Source organism: Battus philenor, unplaced genomic scaffold (genome assembly GCF_028537555.1).
Source record: "Battus philenor isolate CCGP_79_NKW_IND1 unplaced genomic scaffold, ilBatPhil1.0.hap1 SCAF_23, whole genome shotgun sequence".
In the NCBI taxonomy this organism is placed as follows: Eukaryota; Metazoa; Arthropoda; class Insecta; order Lepidoptera; family Papilionidae; genus Battus; species Battus philenor.
In genome coordinates this window covers 1060910-1081432 of record NW_027181686.1, presented here as the reverse complement: position 1 = coordinate 1081432, position 20523 = coordinate 1060910, and the positions used below count along the sequence as shown (strand labels likewise).

At 32.4% G+C, this 20523-nt stretch overlaps 1 protein-coding gene across 2 annotated transcripts in view; it reads left to right on the top strand.

The window, feature by feature from the left end:
- Nucleotides 1-20523, top strand: part of ct (homeobox protein, cut) — a 236168-nt gene that overhangs the window by 10721 nt on the left and 204924 nt on the right. For both annotated transcript variants that reach the window (XM_068767222.1, XM_068767221.1), the window contains exon 2: nt 19689-20005. In XM_068767222.1, coding sequence (XP_068623323.1) covers nt 19883-20005 — 123 coding nt within the window. In that variant the 5' untranslated portion in view covers nt 19689-19882. The remainder of the gene's footprint in view (nt 1-19688; nt 20006-20523) is intronic.

The window sequence follows — 20523 nt, the reverse complement described above, 5'->3', positions numbered from 1 at the left end:
ACTTGTAATGCTATTTAATATAGCAAGATATAATGCGATTTTACAGCACATAGCATAAGTTTGTTATAACGGCTATTTTGTTAAAACTATATGGTTTTAAGAAAAATAAATCTCTTTCCCATTTGTTTTCTAAATTCAAATTTAAAATTTTTTTATTTGACATTCATTGATGTCAAGATAACTCTATCGGCTCTTCGTATCAAATGCAATTAAATATAGCAAGATATAATGCGATTTTTATAGCATATAGCATAACTTCGTGATAAAATATTTTGGAAAAATTAACCGCTTGTTCCTTTTGTTTTCTAAATTCAAATTTAAAAATTCTTTATTCGTAATCTCTTGTTGAGGTCCAGTCTACCGTCTGCTCGTATCTAATGCCACAGATATTAGAAAAACAGACGATATAGACTCGGAAGCCTGTGTTTATTTTCAAATAACATATTATTATATATATAATAAAACTTTAAATAGATGTGAACATATATTTCTCTAGTTGTGCTATCTTATATGTAACTATTTATTAGTGTATAATATTGTAAAGTTTAGTTAAAAATTGTCGACATTTTTTTAAAATCTAAACATTTTATGGTATCCTATTTCAAATAATTATAATACTTTATAAAAGGTTGTAATGAAAAAATGAATAACAATAAGCAAACTTGAAAATTTTCTTAATATATAATTGAAATGTCTCTTTGACATTTAGTTTTGAATTTCGAACGATTATTCATAGCGCAATGGACATCTGTCAGATCAGCTGTTTAATGAAATCTGACATGCGCATTGTTACAATTCTTCGAAATCTATAATCATAATGAACACATACAGATAATTAAAGTTAAAATGTACATTCGTCGTCGTTTCTGCTTTCTGCCCATTGCAAGGAATGGGTCTCCCACATAGATATTCATGGGTGGATATACCATAATCGCCGCGTATGATAGTTTGGCAATTAAGGAACATTCACCATCCACGAGGTTCAGGGGCTAAACAGCGAGGCGATCAGCGTTGTCCATATAACAGACAACAGGCTGTATAACAGTGTCCATCATGCGGTAGTAATATCACGTCTCATACGTGCGTGTATTGCACGAAAGGGACTCAAGATGCGATCGCAAGATTCATCAATCGCATACAACCTGAGGATGGCAATATAGAGTAAGGTTTAAGAAGCGGTCGCATAAAAAGTTTTTTTTTTAAACTGGACATTGTTGGGGCGTCGTTGAAAACAAACAAGACAGCTATGATTTTTATTTCGTCACTCATTTATATATTTCAAATTTAAATTGTTGATATATACATCGAATGTTGTGAATCTTAATTCAAAAAACGAATATTTAAATTACAAAAATCATTGGCAGTGATATCGCTTGATTATGTGTTTTTTATTTAACATATACTTCATAATAAATAGATAACAGCGATATTGTTAAACTTTATTAAAATATGTGATGTGTGTTACTGCTTCTTCTCCACAACTATAATACCTTGAGACCTTATTAAGATATTCTTCATAGGTGTAAACGTATGCATATATCATAAAGTTCCACGAGATATCTTAGACCATTCTTTTCATAGTTTTAAATCTAAAATTAAATGTATATTATTAAATAAATCTTATAGCATTTACTAGTTTTTAGTTGAACGAAATGAAACTTAATAAAATATATAAATTACATTTAAAAGAGCAACTGTAGTTCCTAGCCTGCTCTTAGTAGATGACACTGACCTATTTATAATGTAAGAAATTATTTACTATTCAAAAGTGCGTGTAAATTGTATTTAATTAATACATACAATAATTATAATTACGTATATATTACCAGTTGTACACGCAGTATAGCCTGCTAATTGACACACTAAGCATTGACTATTGTTTACCTTAGCAATATTATGATATTCCACACTATATCGTATGGCCTGATTCATAGACTGAAGCGGGGAACGTCACAATAACAATTTTCTAAACATTTTGAGTTACATAAATCTGAAAATAATTGCCTTATGTGTTTATTTTAACACTTCTCATACTATACAGATTATAACAGTGAACTTAATAGCGAAGGTTTCTTTGCTCTTTTGGCCGGAGGAATAATAAGTTGATTATTGAAGGTAAAACAAAATAAGTAAGTTATTCTTAAAAACTTGACGTAAATGTACTTACATAAATTAAATTATTTACATATAATACATATTACATGTTATAACAGAAACTACGACGTTTCAAACTCGATTACTTTATTAATATGCATATAAATTTAGTTAAATAGATATTAATGTGTTAAAATTATTATCAATATATGTACACATCGAAGTTACGATTAAAAATTATTAATAGTAAACACTAATAAAAATAATTTCTAATTTAATTTGAAACTATAAAACACGTACAGAAAAATAATGTTAATATAGTAAATTTCGAAAATTTTAGATTCAATCACAGATATCTTTCGATACATATCTAAGTTTTGTAAATCCTGCTATTAAATATAATTAAGTAACAAAATACTATATGTATTGACTCTGTGTACTATATCTCCTCTTTATATTAATGCTATATTTCCACTGCTGGGATAAATCTCTGAGAAATTTCTGCGCTGCATATACTACACGGGTTTTAAAAGGCAACCATGTTATATTTAAATTAGTAAAAAAAATCTCGCCTATAACTTGTACCAAACGCATATCGACACATGAGTTTAAAGATATTTGAAACTAAGTTCAATGTGAATAAGGTCCAAAATCAATTGTTACTAGCGTGAGAAAAACAGAACCGCCCGCCTGTGGGCTTTGAAACGGGAGCCGATGGGCCGATATCGCTTTTTAACGATCATTCCGGGAATGCTAACGCAGCTGCTATTTAAATAGCATAGCACTGCTATTTTCGCTTCCTGATTTGCGTAATATAATTATCGCATTTAAATGAAAGTTGAACATTTTTATAAATGGAATTCTATTTGGTGACTGATAAAGCTGTAATAACTTCATCAGGCTACAAAAAAGGCACACAAAAATATACTTAATCCTTAACTTCTTGTATTTGGAAGGTAGCTAAATATATTTATTTATTCATATATTAGTTATAGCTTCTATTAATTTTTAATAATATATGTAATGATTATTCAAGAGACATTGGTGTATTTTAAGATAAGTTTATATATTTAATTACATGCGTAATATCAAAAAAACATAACCATTACTAGATAATAACAGACGAGGAGACTGATACACTATCAGACCAGACAGACCATGATACATCTTAGCTATATATAATTAAACCTAACCTCAAAACTAACTGTCAAATTAGAAAATTATTTGAGGAAACGATCCAAAGCTATTTCGTAATCTTAACATTGTGAATGAAAAACTTGTTCAATAGGTTCAATTCATTTTTATATAAATAATAACCATATAACATAATGAGTGACTTTTTACATTTAAAAAGAATCAAATTTGTTTTTAAATGTAAAAAGTCACTCAATTAAACGTGGAGATATATAGAATATTTTATGGAATCAGGCGTTACCTTGCGGAAGTCCATGCTAAGTAAGAAAAGGACCAATATTTAGCCACTTTCACACATGCAGTGGTATTCGTGCAACAAATTGCACCGTCCGCCAGCCCGCTGATAAATGCGTATGCGGCAAACAATGCGAATCACACAACCGCCACCGTCAAATCACTCAACACGTGTTTCACACCTCCACGGGGCATCTTCAGGAGTTATGTTACACCGATTAGTACCAAACACAGAGTCAAGAGAGATATATAGAATTCGGATATACCTAGACGGATGAAATTAATATACCCCAGCGAGTTGATAGGTTCAAATTGAAGTGGATGGGTTCTGAAGTGAAGACCACAGACCAGCGAACACAACGTAAGAACACCCACAAGATAAACAGGCGGTCATACTGGTTCCGACACGTTCTACTGGAAATTTAGAAGGTAGGTATGCCCAGCAGTGGATGTAATGCAACTGAAATGGTCAGTTACTGAATGATGAATTGAATTTGAACTTATACCTCATCAATTCCAATTATAAAATTGAATTTCGAATTATTCGTCCACAAAAGAAAATTAACGAAAGAGGTTATAATAGTATTCCGTTCCGGCGCCTAAATATTTACACTATTCTAAATTTAAAAAAAAGCGCAAACCGAAAATAGCCGTAGCTGAACAACATGCTAAATGCGAACCACAATAGCATTCCGAACATTTATTTTTGCGCTGGGGGAGCAAACGAAAAATTCACACGCGATTCCCGAATCCCACCGCAGTCGACTGCAGCCAAATTAACACCGACTGCAACGAAAGCGACGATCGACGGTGAATGTAATTCGGTAATTAAAATTATAAAACGATAAATCTAAAACGGCGAAAAGTCAGACGCCGACGAAAAAAAAAAGAACAATAATGACAGTTGTTTGAAAATAGAACGATTAAAAAAATAAACACGTCAATGTTCTGTCATCATTTATTTATTATAAATTTGCACGCCAATACATAATTTATATTAGTTTCAAATAACGTTGTACAATATTAAATAATTTACTTATTGAGGGTGTATACAACTATGGCTATAATATATTAAATTAATTATAGCTATGATCATATTTCTCTTTATCGAATATCGACCTCTGTTCTTGCCTGATGATAAGCGATGACGAGTTCTACGATACATGCTTGCTTAGAAACCTATTCACTCTTGTCTTGAAGACTCCCTAGTTATAACGACTCCGATAGGTTCTTCCATACCTTGGATGTTCACACTATGAAACTATTAGCAAAACGCTTAGTAATGGTGGAAGGAATTTCAACAGTGTACGGATTATGAATCTGTGCGTCTTGTTGTCCGATAGAAGAAAAGATATGGGAGAATTATTTCTTGTAATTCCGCTGAACACTCTTCAAAATGCAGACTGTAGAACAACGATAAACTGGCAACTTTTCACCGACGCTCCAAGATAGTAGCTGGTAGCTAATAAGAAATATAATAGTATAATATATATAGTATAATAATAGAAGAAAATAAGAAATGATTCATATGGTACAACAAGCGGTCTTATCGCTCGAGGCGATCTCTACCAGACAACCTTTTGATAAAGATGAGAGACATGAAGGAGTGGACAGTTCAGGGTATACATACATAACTATATACACAAACACACACATACATGTACAATACACATATATACGCGAGAAAGGTACTACATATATGTTTTATCTAAAGTGTACTTTATCTATTTTTTATTTTATCATTCTTATTTTTGACTCATTCGTTTTATTTATTGACTTTTTTTATTATATACTATTTTCTAGCCATAATTACATAACATTTTTTGTACTTGCTAATTGTTAGTCCCGACATTTGTGTGAATGCGATTTATTTACACATAGGTGACAATTTTCTTATCATTTTTATTTCCGGTTTTAATTTATACTATTTTCCTTATTTGTTTAATTTTAACATTACTTGTCGTTACCGGCGCGTGGGCGTTTTTTCTCCCTTTGTGGTCTCTTTAGGGTCCAAGGGAATAGATACCTTCTTAGTCCGCATGCTTCTTGTTCGACCAAAAACTAAGACAACTTTTTCATATCACAGATAAAAATAAAAACAATGGAGTTCACCCTTTTACCACAGAGTCCCAATAACCAATTTTATATTCATCAAAGCAACATGTGGCGAAATCGCTGCTTGTAAAAAAAAAATAAAAAACCTCTCTCTACACATCTCTCTCTGTTGTATCGATCTGTCCCACTCTCGATGCACATGTGTTGACCGAATGAGATCAAATATTGTTTTTTCTATAGTTCTATCAACGGCTTGGTTTATGATATCGGGTATTGATGCACTGTCTGTAACTTACCGGGTTTGCGTTTCACTTGACCTTCTTACGAAACGCAAACTTAACATTTAAGTTTAGTTAAGGAGTTAAAAGTTTCAACAATTGTTCACAGGATGATTGATAATCGGCTTAAAATATTTAAACGTGTGAATGTACTCGTCATTTATCAGCTAAAAACTTTAAAACGTGTACACCTATTGTTGAATTCAGGAATTAATTGTAATTTATTTGGTAAAACATTATGTAACTCTGGCAACATAGAAATTAGCACCAACACTGACAGCTGTCACTTTTAATTCTCTAATTTTAATTTCTAATCTCTATTATTAAAAGTTAACAGCAATTTTATGAAACATCTAATTCAAATCAACCTATATAAAGTCCTAATTTGAAAATATGTTACATTAATTTATTTTTATATTACAATGCGATAGACTAGTAATTTCTGACAGAAGTGTGCAGGGACAGATAATAAACTACAATTAATTTTAAAAACGCTTTTTTTACTATATATTACATTATTTATTATCTATGAATCCATTTATTTTTAAATACGGTATACCATACTTGACAGCAAATTAGCTATGAATTCATCTATTTAGCATTTACTTCTATAGGCAAGCTTCCTATATTTAGAATGTAAAAGGAGCAATGTTAATATTGTTGTAACGAAAAGTTTTAATATAATAAAATTTAATGAAACTGTATGCTATTTAAATATTTACGAAAATCAAAATGGCGGTATTGTATAACCTATATTTTAACAGATCGCAAAATTTTATGTTCATGTATGTTTGTATATTTAATATTAGTTAATTAAATATATAAGTATAGTGAATGTGAAAGGTGCGTCGACTTGCAACAGATGCAAATGAAACAAGAATCATCTGCCAATAGATGAAACTATATTGTGACAGTGCCAACTCGTCAAATGCCAACTTCAAATCGCAAGTCCACATATCATGTGTAAACAATGTGCACAATGATATTACTATATGAATATTAGAATATAAATCAATATTAAATCCATTTAAATATTTATATATTTTTTAAATTACGACGAAAAAAATAAGCATAAAAATGAAATTCTTAAATTCGATTTAAAAAAAAGAATCGCAATTTAAAATGTCGATGACATAACATGACAGGTGTAAAACAGAGACAGCAATACGATATTCAAAAGCGATGGAACGAGACGGTACAACGTCGCAACTGTTTATAATACTAATAAATATAGATGCACGTCCGATCTCGGGTCGAACAGGTGACGGCCCGTAATGACGGACCGCATTATTCGGTGCGCTCTAAATTTGTCCGGGTGATGTATGAGCCGCTTGAAGTACGCGACTCAAAGGCGACAGTATCGAGTGACGATTTAATATGAATGAACCGGCTGTTAAATATACTAACTCAAATACTCCCACTGCTGGGATTTCTATGTCTTTTCCCAAATTAAAAATGTAATAAAATTAATAAGTTCTGCCAACAACAAAAATGTAATTCAAGATGATTCTATAAGTGATATAAGGTTACAAAAAACGTGTCTTTAATCAAGGGTGTTCCCCTTTTTGAACACAAATCGAAGGTGCTATAATTTTAACTATAGAACATTAGTGCTCTAATTTTAAAAACTTCTCTTATTCTTTGTAGTAAGATCCAAGGTTTTGAGAAGGTAACATTTACTATTTTATATTTCAAAATCATGCGGGTAATTTAAATAAAAAAAATTTGAGGTTAGGTTTGTCAGAAATAATATGGCGGCCAGAAGTCTCTGGACGCTTGCAATGATAATTATTTATTGTAATGTTAGAACAACAAAAATTAATTTAAGACGTTACAAAAACGTATAAAAGAAAATAACAAAACAATCTTTAAAAGGTTATTCCCCTTTTTGAAAAACGAATCGTTAGTACAATAAAAAATAACGATGCTGTTCTAATTTTGAACTACACTCCTCGTGTTATTATTTATTAAGGTCCAAGCTTGTCATACACTATAGTTAACAAAGACATATCCGATTCATAGCAATATCAAACACAAGATAACAAAATTCTTGTAAATCCCCGGTGACATGATCTTAAATAAACTATGTCTAACAAAGTAGTCATTTCCTTTAGGCGCATATCAGTTAAGCACAACAAACAAAAAACGGTATGTAGATATATTCTTTCAAAGACTTTATAAATTCTTTATATACATTACCCTCATTGTATGTATATATATGTGCGTGTATGTAAACAAATATATATATCGTTTGGTTGTCGATTCCTCGTTGTTAAAATCGATTCTACCTCGCAGTGTACCATTGTGCCTGATGATATACTATGACGTCTAAATATTAAATAATATTTAGACGTCATAGTATATCATCAGGCTAGACAGAGGTCAAATCAAAATGAAAAAAAAAATTGAGCGAATAATAAAAAAATAGGATGTCTATTCGATTATTTCAAATTAAGAGTATAGAATTAAGAATATTATAAAAATCTATTTTAATCCATCAACATAAATATAATATTAATTGAAAAATAAAAAAAAAATCAAATTGTTAAATATAAATAAATAATTTTTACTCTGTGATATACAAATGGATATTATTAAAAGCAAATAGATACATATTCCCGCCATAAGCTCCCTGTCACTTCACTTCTTTGTTCTTCGATTGTAAAAAAAAAACTTTTTTTCGTTTCCCGCCTTTTTTAGCCGCCATAATTATGTCATCTCACACTGTTTTAGATCCCTAATGAATTATAAATCGTCTAATTATTATACCCGAGAGTGCACCCTTGATATATTTGTGTTTAGTTTAAAAATAACTGTACGCTATCTCTGTTATTTATCTTCAGTTAAGTCATAACCTATTTGATGTATGGGAAGAAATGTGTTTAATTATGTTGGGGGGGCGAAATGTATTGAATATTCATATAGAAACGGTTTTTTATACACCAACCGGAACTTGTGAAGGTAAGAATACGTTAAAATCTCTCTACATCGGTTTAATTTATATTAAAATTGTTATTAACCATTTTAATGGTGCGACGCAATAAATTCGAAACATCATTATAGGTTATGTTTATGTTTTTATAACGTCTTAATACAGGCTCATTAGTTATTAATATATACAATCATATATATTTACGATCACACCTTATATCACTCTAAAAAAATTTATAATAATTATTTTTTCTATAGTAATATGTCAATAACTTCTAGAAACATGTCTTTAGGGACTCTATTAGGAAAACTATTGATTTTTGGACAGTATATATCATATATTGACAGCAAATGATTCATACATTCATTCCTTTAAAACTTACATCTGTTTCCTAACGACTTGTATATAATTAATCTGAAATATATTAAATGTACTGCTTTTTTTGGTCAATAACTTCTGACTAGTCAACAAGGATAGATTGTCAATTTTAATATGTAATATATCAAATTTTATGTACAATGTATTGACAGCAAACATATAAACTATAATCTACCATCCTGTATTTTAAAAATGGAAGTTGCAAGCTTGATATTCTTGTAAAATAGTTTTAATATATCCAACATTGTTTAAAAAAGTTTGCCTATTTTTTTATATAGTTGTAATGGAATAGGCGTTTGTCTTCCATCTCACCTGATGGAAAGTGTAGATGAAGACGAATGTGGTACACGACTATCCTAAAGAAACCTGTTCACTCTACTCTTAAAGGCTCCTGAGTTCAACTCATCAGGAAAAATAGACCAAGGCAGGTCGTTCCAAATCTTAGCGACTCTTACCAAAAACGAACTGTCAAACCGTTTAGTTCGACTTTTGGGTATGTCAACAACGTATGGATGAAACTTTTGCCTGCGTCTGGTAGTCCGATGATAGAGATGGCTCAATCAGTTCGAAAAAAGCCTTCGAGCACTCTCCAAAGTGCATCCTATAAAAAATCGATAAGCTGGAAACTTGTCGATGATGCTCAAGGGTGTGTAGTCTGCTATTTGAGAGCTTTTCGTTGTTAATTAACCTATGGGCTCTTCAGTCAACTGAGTCCAAAGCTTCCAGATGATATTTGGCTGCACCGTCCAAAAAGTATAAAGTATCGATATAAAGGTAATCGATAAAAAATATATCGATACCAAAACATCGAATATATTTATTTGTTGGCACAACACTAGCTTATTAATGTCGCGCCGATCACGAACGGCCGTGGAGAAGAATATAAAGTGTCGATAATCTATACTTTTAATTCGGAAATCGCATGTTCCGTCGCATTCACCGTGTTTCTAATTAAGCAGGTGGCTCTTGAGGTAAAATGTTTGTTACACGTCTTAAATTTTAAAGGTCATTTCAAATTAATGGTTCAACTGTCCGAAACTTTATAATGAAGGCTTTTAAAAACTTTCTTTCTCGTGTTAAATGTCGCTTGCATATATATACATTCTTAACCTTGTTTATATGTGGAATAATTACTTTTTTTTGTTGTTGTGGATTTACACTATTAATTATCTTGTGTTTATCGATTCGCGACGTTTATTGGCAGAATGTAAGACGCGCTAGTAGCTCTGATAAAAAAATCATTCATCATTTAAGATACATAATAAAATAATCTAAAATATAATCGCCTAGATGAACACATCATGGAATTCTTTATAAATGAATTGTTTATTAAATATATCATCACCATCTTCATGCCAGCCGACAGACACTTCCTAATTCATAGGCCAGTTCGAAAACATATCATCTGAACTAGGTAGATTCAACTTGACATTGAATATTGTAGGAATAATTAAGTATCTCCAAAACTTCATAGTATCGGAAGTATATTGTGATCATCATTATTTCAGCCGCAAGACACCCACAGCTGGACATAAACCTTCTCCAGAAATTTCCAGAAGGACCGGTTGAGAGAGGTTATTTAATAACATCATCTCCCGAACTTGTTAATAGATGTACTTTTTTAGGTATCGGGAGCATACCTATCACTCTGGGAGGAGGACAGGGCTATGTGGATTACCCTCTTAAACCCTCTAGGCTGTCGTCTTGTAATTACCAACGGAACCCGTAGCTGCCACTTAGTACTATGCCAAAGCATATCCTGGGTGGAAGCTGTCTTCCCCTGCATCCTCGCTGTACTGCAACACGAGGTCTCCAGCTGCTGCATTTTTTCAGTTGGCACTGAGTGGATGATGAATGCCTCCACATTTAACGCCCGCGAACCTGATACTCTTTCAGTCACCTTTACAGGCATGGGGTACCTTGGCTCTGTTCTAGTGAAAGGGCTAAAGGCTTTTATAAATAGACGTCAAACAGATTTTTAATTCAATTTGATATCAATAAAAATGTCTGTCTATACATCTATCGTTCGTTTAATAAAGAAATTTAAATATGAATCAAGAAAAACCAGTTAAAATTTGTAAATGCACGGCGACTAAAACAAAAATCAAACCTAAAATCCATCAATCAAAGAACTGCAATGAAATAATCAAATTCTCGTAGCCGAGGGCAGTTCAAAGGGATACAAAGGTTTTGCGGAATAGAGCGAAATAAAAACGAAAAATATGGCTAATATTTGGCGCAAAGTTCGCGGATACTTCTGCCGCAGGAGGCTAAAGGCTTGCATCCACTGCACCTGTATTTAAATTGACTTATAATTTTTATCTATGGAAAAAAAATATAACTTTTCGTAACGTCAGATTTTAAGATAAATATAGATATTTAATGATAAAGTGTTGCATTTTACATTTGCTATATATTATTACATAATAGTAAAGGTAAAATTAAAACAAAATAATCAAGCGACATCATTGCCTAGGATTCTAGTCATAAAAAAATCGTTTATTGAATGAATTTTAACAATGTTCGATATATATCAACATTATAATATCAACCATTTAAGCCTTAGTATATATATATATATATTAGTGGCACCGGAAAGTAATGTCGTTTCTATCGACATAATTCACAGAAACCGATTGATTTGTTTGCTCCGGCATTGATTTGTATACTAGATGGCAAAAGGTTGTTGATAGCGAAGGTGAATATATTGTTGATTACAAATAAAAAATTGTTAAAATTGTAGTCGTGTGGATTTAACTTAAGAAAGAGACAATACTTTCCGGTCCCCCTAATATATATATACATATACAGATATACAAAGGTATAAGTACTAAATATAAATTTAGTTCTAACCTTATAAAGAAAGATTAGTTATTAAGATTCGAGAGAGTTAAGATGCAATAGAAAAATGGTTTTGCCATATAAAGTGATCTCTTTGAAAAAAAATTGTTTTCAAATGTGACAGGCCGATATCTTCTGGCAGTAAAAAATCTGCAGGGACAGTATAGTAAACAATTATTAATTTTACATATAGTAATACGAACTTTGAAAACTTCTTAATAGCTTATACATAAGTAAACAATCATCTTGTTTAATGTTATATATGTACATATTTTAATTGTTTTAGTTTAATATAAAGACAATGATAATAAAATAAATAGTTTCCCGTTCACATTTCCCCCTTTCCTGAACGTCACAGAGTTTGACATTAATTAAATAGCTCAAGTGTACAAACAGCCTAACAATACAAAAGGAAGATAGCAGGGGAGGAAGAATTCAAAAAGGCGAATGCGAAATGCCAGTCATGGTTGTTGTATGAATTGCAATTTTCGATTTCGCCTTATCTCCTGATTGTTTGTTATTGACAAATTCTTTAACGATTCGACGTCGCCATCATTCCGCGCGTTTTCGCTCCGTTTCCCGCCCTTTTTGGCACCTGATGTCAAACGTCAAAGATTGGCACAGAGTAAAAAATATGCGGTTTTATAAGTAAAAATTTAAATTGCATTTTATTGTTAATAATTCTACAATTGTAACATAGTGTATACATATATTTTTGTCGATTTTTATAAATATATAATATCGACATACAACGTGTCTTTTGGTAATATATAATATGATTTTAAAAATATTATTCAAAGCAATATAAAGACACGAAGTGTGCGTTCAGCTGATTATAAATATATTTTTAAATACAATTTTGTTAAAAGACTTTTATTATATCAAAAATCCTTTATTCAATTATACAGTAATTTTATTGACTCGCATTATTTTGGAACGAATTCAAGTTTCATGGAATGTACTTGTCAAAAAAAAAGTTAGATATTATTTTTAAAAATGGAATTAGGAATAAATTACATAAATAAATAACAAAATGTTATTATTTAAAAGTCCAATCCATATATTTTCCGTCCCCCTGTCATAGAAAGTTCGCATGAAAATTAGTAATTACAAGAAAATATGAGCCGTTAAAAACACCAAACGAAAGACATCGATTGAAACCGAACCGGCGGCCTGTCACGATACCTATATTTCAATGCACGATACGTTTTACTGCCATTTTGATATTGAGCTCACGTACAAACTTTAATTTCATACAATACTATCAATTGTAAACAATTTTCAACTCTATTCGCTTGTAATACGATCATAGATATAGTTTTATAAAAGTATTTATAAATTTGTCGGCTTACTAAGAAACAAACTTATTTACGCAATTAATAAAATATTTTTTAAACGAAACTATACCTTATGTGATAAGAATAAGGTTTTATATCTATTATTGAAGCCGCAAAAATAGACGCGTAATTTCTTTAATGCGGTTAAAAATATTTACGTGTGAGGGTGTCTAAGTTTTTTTTTTATTTATGGCAGTGATAAAATTGTTTGCGGCCATGTTCAGTTCGTTTAATATCGAGCACCTGTCTATTTTAAATTTTATTATCTGTTATCGGAGGCGGTAATGTATGAATAAATCACACTCGGCGACATGCGTTCGTTCGAGTCGCACGCGTGGTTGGTTCGGTGTTAAGAGTACAATGCACTAACGCTGATTAAATTGTTTAAATATAAACATTTCAATGCTACATTCGGTAATATATTCTATGCCATACTTCGCTTCTTTTCAAATAAAATTCAAATAGAAGAAAATTCGAGGATTCTTTGCGAGTCCAAGAAATACAAAATAATAAGTTTTATAACACAGATCATATTAAAACCTTTCAACAACTTGGAAAAAAGTCTTTACAAGGAAGAAGACCATTCTCTTGTATATAATTCATCATTATAAATGATTCTAAATTAACAATATATGTGTACAGAGTTATTTTTATTAGATGTAAAGTTTGATTTTTAATAAATTGGTTTAATTACATTTTTTATTTTATATAACTTAAATCTCTAAGTTAGAAGAGCAAATGAGCCATACTTCCATACCTATGAAGCTTTTACACTCTGAAATATGTTACATTCGTGTTTTTTTTATTTGAATGCTGCAGGTCAATATTTTCTGCCAGTAAAAAAGTCTAAAAGGGACAGATGGTAAACAATAAATAGTTTTAATATACAGTAATTTGATTATAATAAATATTTACGTAATTTAACATGAAACCATAGATTTTTTGGATAGGGTGTACTATATAGGGATCGGAAAGTAATGTCGCTTTCTTAAGTTAGTTCACACGACTACACTTTTACCAAGTTTTTATTTCTAATCAACAATATATTCACCTTCGTTATCAACAACCTTTTGCCATCTAGTATACAAAATAAATACCAGAGGGGTAACAAATCAATCGGTTTTTTCTGTAAAATATTTCGACAGAAACGACATTACTTTCCGGTACCCATATATATATTATATATATTATAACATTTAAATCAATACGCCTAATAATCTATTCACGTATGACCATTCGCTTGGGTATAAACAACACGTTTTCAATGATCCACGACCGAAGACCCCACGTGTGCATGTCAGCTGTCAATTTGACAGACGATTGTATCATAATCACGTTACCACAGACTGACATAGATTTTTTTATTTATTGACATATAAACAAATAAGGTTTATTTGTAAATAGCTCAGTTGTTTCATCTTATACGCAACTGAATCTAGGAGAACTGCACTCAGCTGACTCTGATCACAAAGCTCGAAGGTAACCAAAGGTTGTTATAGGAGAAGTAGGGAAAAAGATTCTGACCAATATGATCCTTGTGGATGCAACCTGTCGAGTCCAAGCTTTCCACGAAGGGTGCGACCTTCAGCTATGAAGATAAAGGACAAAGAAGAAGCATAGAGATATAAATTACTGATTAATATGGAGAATAAAGGAATAATCATAAGAATACACAGTAAATAGATAAATTGTTCCAATATTTTGAAGTGTATTTCTAATGTTATTGTTTAACTTTTAAAATGATTACATAAATGAATAATTACGTCATCAAAGGATTTCTGAAAAAATAATAAAAATATTAAAAAAAAAAACCAATTGTAAAAAATATATTTATTAAATTACAATGGAGAAATAAAGCTAGATATATCACCTAATAAACCAGAAGTATATCTATAGGAAACTTTTTTTTTTTAATTTTGAAAAATTAAAAATCCATGCTACTAATATAACTGAAAATAGATTATTTATTTTTAATTATTTTGCAAGCGTGAATATGAAATAATTATAAACGTAATTATAAATTATTTTAATAATTTCGTAATTAAATACGAAAGTAAGAGTGCCTGTTCGTGTCAAATGTGTATTATTGATTCATAAAATGTTTTCTATAATGCGATTTGACGAACTATAAAGTTGTTAAGATATTTCGACCGATGTCGACCGAACACGCGAACGCTTCCGCGTAGATCACTATCAATAGCAAATATACGACTACCCTACAAAAATATTTGTTAAACAAAAATAAATCTAATCCCCAACTCAATAGAGACCATATCGCATTTAACTGGTACGTATAAAAAGAAAACATAAATTTGTCTATCGCCCCAAGACGTTCGATTTTCGACTTGCCCTTTTTTTTTTAAAAGAGTCATTTCAATGTTCGCGTTCGATATTTTGAATTTCGTGCTCTGTCGGAATAGACAGGTGAATACGATTCTTTATATTCGCCTTGTGCAAACGTCAAGTTGACAGCTACGTTACTTTTTTTTTAAGAAACTTTATTTTTATCGACAAAGATAATTGCAGTTCTGCCTACGGATGTTCCGTTTATTTCCAAATCGAGATTTATGGACTATTTTAAAAACATCTTTCTTTTGTGACATGACGTAGTAACATTTATATATTTATATGAAAGAGATTACCACCTATGTATGGACATATTCATCACGATATCTCTGCGACCATAAGGTATGAAGATTTGAAATTTAGTTTAAAAAATCATTTATTTAAAGACGATATCAGCTAAGAATCAAATTTAATGAAGTTTTAAAAAATAAGCGCTGAAGATGGGTTCAAAATTGATTTGAAAAAAATATACATTAGTTATGATCTCTAATTGAAGACATTTTGACTGATTTCGTATGATGTAGATAAATAGTTTATCTTTACAGTGTATAAATCAATATTGGATTTAACCGGATAATTAAAGATTAAAAAAAAATAATGTCACGCGTGCGTCTGTGTGTCAAGTGTGTTCATGTCTGTGTGTCGCGCTAATAATCCTTGTGCGACCCGCCTTGCCTCTTATCTGCCACATCTGGTTCCCCCTAATGAATATTAACTAATAACAAAACATTTGTGTGGAACAAGTAGAGTGTAATGGTAATAATTTCTATTCTCTATGACTCACTTTTCAATGACGCATTTAATTGTAATTTTTTTAAATATGACATGCTATTACCTACTTAGAAATTAAACCTTTATAAATGTTCAACTTAAAAAGCCTGATACGTGGACGCCGAAGATTCTTGATTGTCGGAAAAAAGAGGCTCGGGTGATATAGTACTGGAGACAGATACTATATGGTCATCGTCAACTATGCAAATCCAAATCCTCAAGTTCTTTTTACATATCACCCGTAATGACTCATTGGAACATTAGGTGATGTAATGCAAGCTACCTGGTGACAGACATCATCAAAACTATCTCCAATAAGTCAGTGATTCAATGCTCTCACTTCGCCAAAAACTAAATTACATGATGATGCTTATGAAAAGCAGCAGGGGTATCAGAACCAACCGGAGCATGACCACAACCACTCAGACAAGTGCAAGAATGAGAAGAAACACTTTTAAATTACTTTCAGTTATAAAAATTTGTATGAAAAGAACACACATATAGCTACTTACGCTATGCAGCAGTAGTCGTATATATATATATATATATATATATAAAGAATTATAAAGTGTATATATATATATATATATATATCTTATCGGAATTCATCAAAATATATGAATAAATTTAAAAATATTAACATTCAATCGGAAAATATTGAAAGTGAAAGAACACGCTAACGTATTTTCACTGAATTACTAAAATCAAATTCCATAATCAGTATACATGTGACATGGGTACAAATTCGGGGATTTCCCTAAATTTCTCTGCAACAGAACTATTGTTAACTCACGCGACAATAGACATTTTTTACACAAGCCTATATCATTTTCACCTGATTCTTACATTACTGCTAGATATAGACCTGCCACAGACTGTATAAAGGTATTTTGTCTACCTTGTAGTTGAACGTCATATACTGAGCCTTCTGATCGATGGTCTCCACTCAAGAACTTTACAGCATCAGCAACCTGAAGACACTGGATCCATGCCACTTTCAACCAGTCCTGTTGAAAATGTATATACAAGGCCTATTTCCAGCACTGGACGTGCTGAGGGTGAAATAATGCTGACAGGCATGACCCATCGTGTATATATGCCTTTATTTTTAAATCGTAATGTATCGAGAATCAAGGCATTGACATCCACTAAAGATTGCTTCAATCACATGTCAGATTCCATGCGATTTCCACATTGACTGTCAGCGGATCACCTAGAGAAGAACCTTCCTTATCAGCATCTACCAGTCGACTGGATCTGGAATCCTCGAAGAGGTGGGTTGGTTTGATTAAGACAAACTACGACGCAAAATGAACGCAACGCCGCTTAGTTGCGGAAACCAGCCCATTGAGACAAGACAAGACCAGCACCTACCAGCGAGTGGTCACTGGATGACCTTGAAAATGATCATCGATACACGAGGTTACTTTGCATGATGTATCTATTATGAAAAGAATTTAATACAAAGACTTAATCGATATTGAGGGTAGATGGAAATGTGGAACTACAAAGGAGTGGACATGCGGCCAGTGCGGTTAGCGTCGGGACGGAAACGGTCCGGTGGGAGAGGAGGGGGGGGGAGTGGTGGTTGAGGGAGGGTCCGCGTGCGAAGTGCCACTGTTTGCATATCGCCGCACGAAACTCGCACTTATCATGTTTATTGATTGACACGCCAGTAATTCACCGTTTTCGTACGCGACCCATGTCATACGCTCAAGCGGAAAACGTTTGAGAATATAATTTTTCCTGGTGTAATAATATAATGTTACACCATTATCTCAGTTTTCTGACTTTTCTACCTGTCTGAAGCCTTTAGATTTTACAGACTCAGTATTATCTCCAATACATTGATCTCTATACAGTATTGATAGTCATATCAACCATAAGTCATTCACTACTAAACTTTTGCCTTCGTCATATATTTACAATACGAGCGTTAGAAGCGACCTTTACCTTATTAACCTATCTTCAGAGGACAGAGGATCTTAACAAAGTTGTCTGCCCAACTTGTGGATCGATGGAAACAAGTGTGAAAGCTTTATATGGCAGAATGTATAGCACATTTGTCAATAAAAAACTGAAGCTTTTAGACCAATTTATAATCACTGTATAAAGTAATCATTTTGAAATCTATTTATTTTTGCTTTTGGAATGCAATAGGCTACTAATATCTGACAGTTAAAATCTGCAGGAACGTAAACAATAAATAATTTTAATATGTAGTAATCTGTATATTGAAATGGTTTTTTTTATCAGTACATTATAATTTCTATATTAATTAATAGTAAGTTATACATTCATCCATTTTAGGCTTTTAAATCTTTAAGCGATCACCCTGTATATATATTTAACACGGTCATTAAAAATGCTCGTATCACAAAAGTGATTATGATGATAAAAATAAACGCTGTCGCTTATGAATTGGAATGGAGGCGAAAATTTACAAGTCTCGGTTTTACTGTTCTTTGTTTTAGGCGATAAGTTAGTTTTTGGGAGCTACGCTCGGGGTTGCCAGGGGGGCTCGCGGGGAAGTGCTAAATGCCTCCGTTACATTCGATTGTGGCAACACTTATGTGTTACATACAGTTCAGTGTTTGATTTGGTTTTATCTCTTTGTTTATTCCATCTCACCTGATTTAAAATCGATGTTTGGTTTTATTCACATTAATTTGAATTGTGTTTTTTTTTATTTGATCATCATTATCATCTTTTCTGTCGTGAAACGTCCACTGTTGGACTAAGACCTCCATCGTTTCAATTTCCAATAAGATCGGTGGGCTCTGCAGCGTCTTCCAATAACTTTAGCACAGACATCTGTCTACTTTATTACCGGTCTATGGTCTTCACCCTTAAGCCTTAGGGTCTCCGTGGAGATTAGTTTTCCATGCTATGTGGTTATTGCAGAAAATTTTTACTAATTAATTAAATAGAAATTAAAATAAAATTAATTCCGCTTACGAAGGTTCCAAACGATCTAATATGAAAACAGTTCACAAGAAACACAAGCGGTTCTGTGAACATACATATATCAAGATTATATTTGATTCTAACAAATTTCTTTACAAATTCGTGGGGTGAATTCGGTTTAGTTGAATTCTTTTCTCCCCCAAAAAGTATAGCGAACGTAACCAAATTAGTTCCGACACGAAAACTCGAAGTGGCCGATCGTCTGACAATAGAATCAATGTTAAAACTCCCCTTTCAATACCTTTTTTTTTTCTGTTCCAGGTCGTATAAGAAACGAAGACAAAGAAATAAAAAAGGCGAACGTAGCACGCGAAAGAACAATCGATTCAAAACTGGCCGATTGTTCTTTGTCTATTTGCATTTAAGAATGGCGAGTTCGAAGTTTGAATTTGGCGCGCGTCGGGCGGCGTGACGGGTCATTATGCGCCGGGAGTGAGCGCGGAGCGGACGTCCGGATGCACCCGACGGCCGCAGCCAGCCTGCCCGCCGCATCGGACGCGGAGGTGCAAGCTATGCACTCCATGGACTGGCTCTTCAAGAAAGAAAGGATATACCTCCTCGCGCAGTTCTGGCAACAGGTGGGGTATTCGTTTCTCCACTTTTAATTTCATTTACACTTAACACAGCAGAAAATACGATCTCTGAAACCTTGAGGTTCTGGAGTATAGACCACACAGCTTAGAATATCCTCCCATAAGTTGGACAGACGACATTGTTAAAGTCCCCCAAAGACACTGAATTCCTTCAATTCCCATTAATCTATAGAAAAAGATTTGTCCAACGATGGATGACCTATGACTAAAATGATGATGATAGACGCAATAGAAATAACATAGATCAAATAGACATTAATATCGACAACTAAGCATTAACATTTCAGATTCATGCAATTAAGGACCCTGTAAGCAATATACAAGAGGTCAAAGATACATACCATAGATCTATGAACAAAGCAACGGAATCAATTATTAGTTTAATATTAAGGGCAATTAAGCCGCGAGACGAGGGTGGCCGATTTCCTGGCCCGGCACAGAAACAATTACATCTATTGTTGTTACAGGTAGTATCTGATCGACGTTCATCTCAGATAAACCTG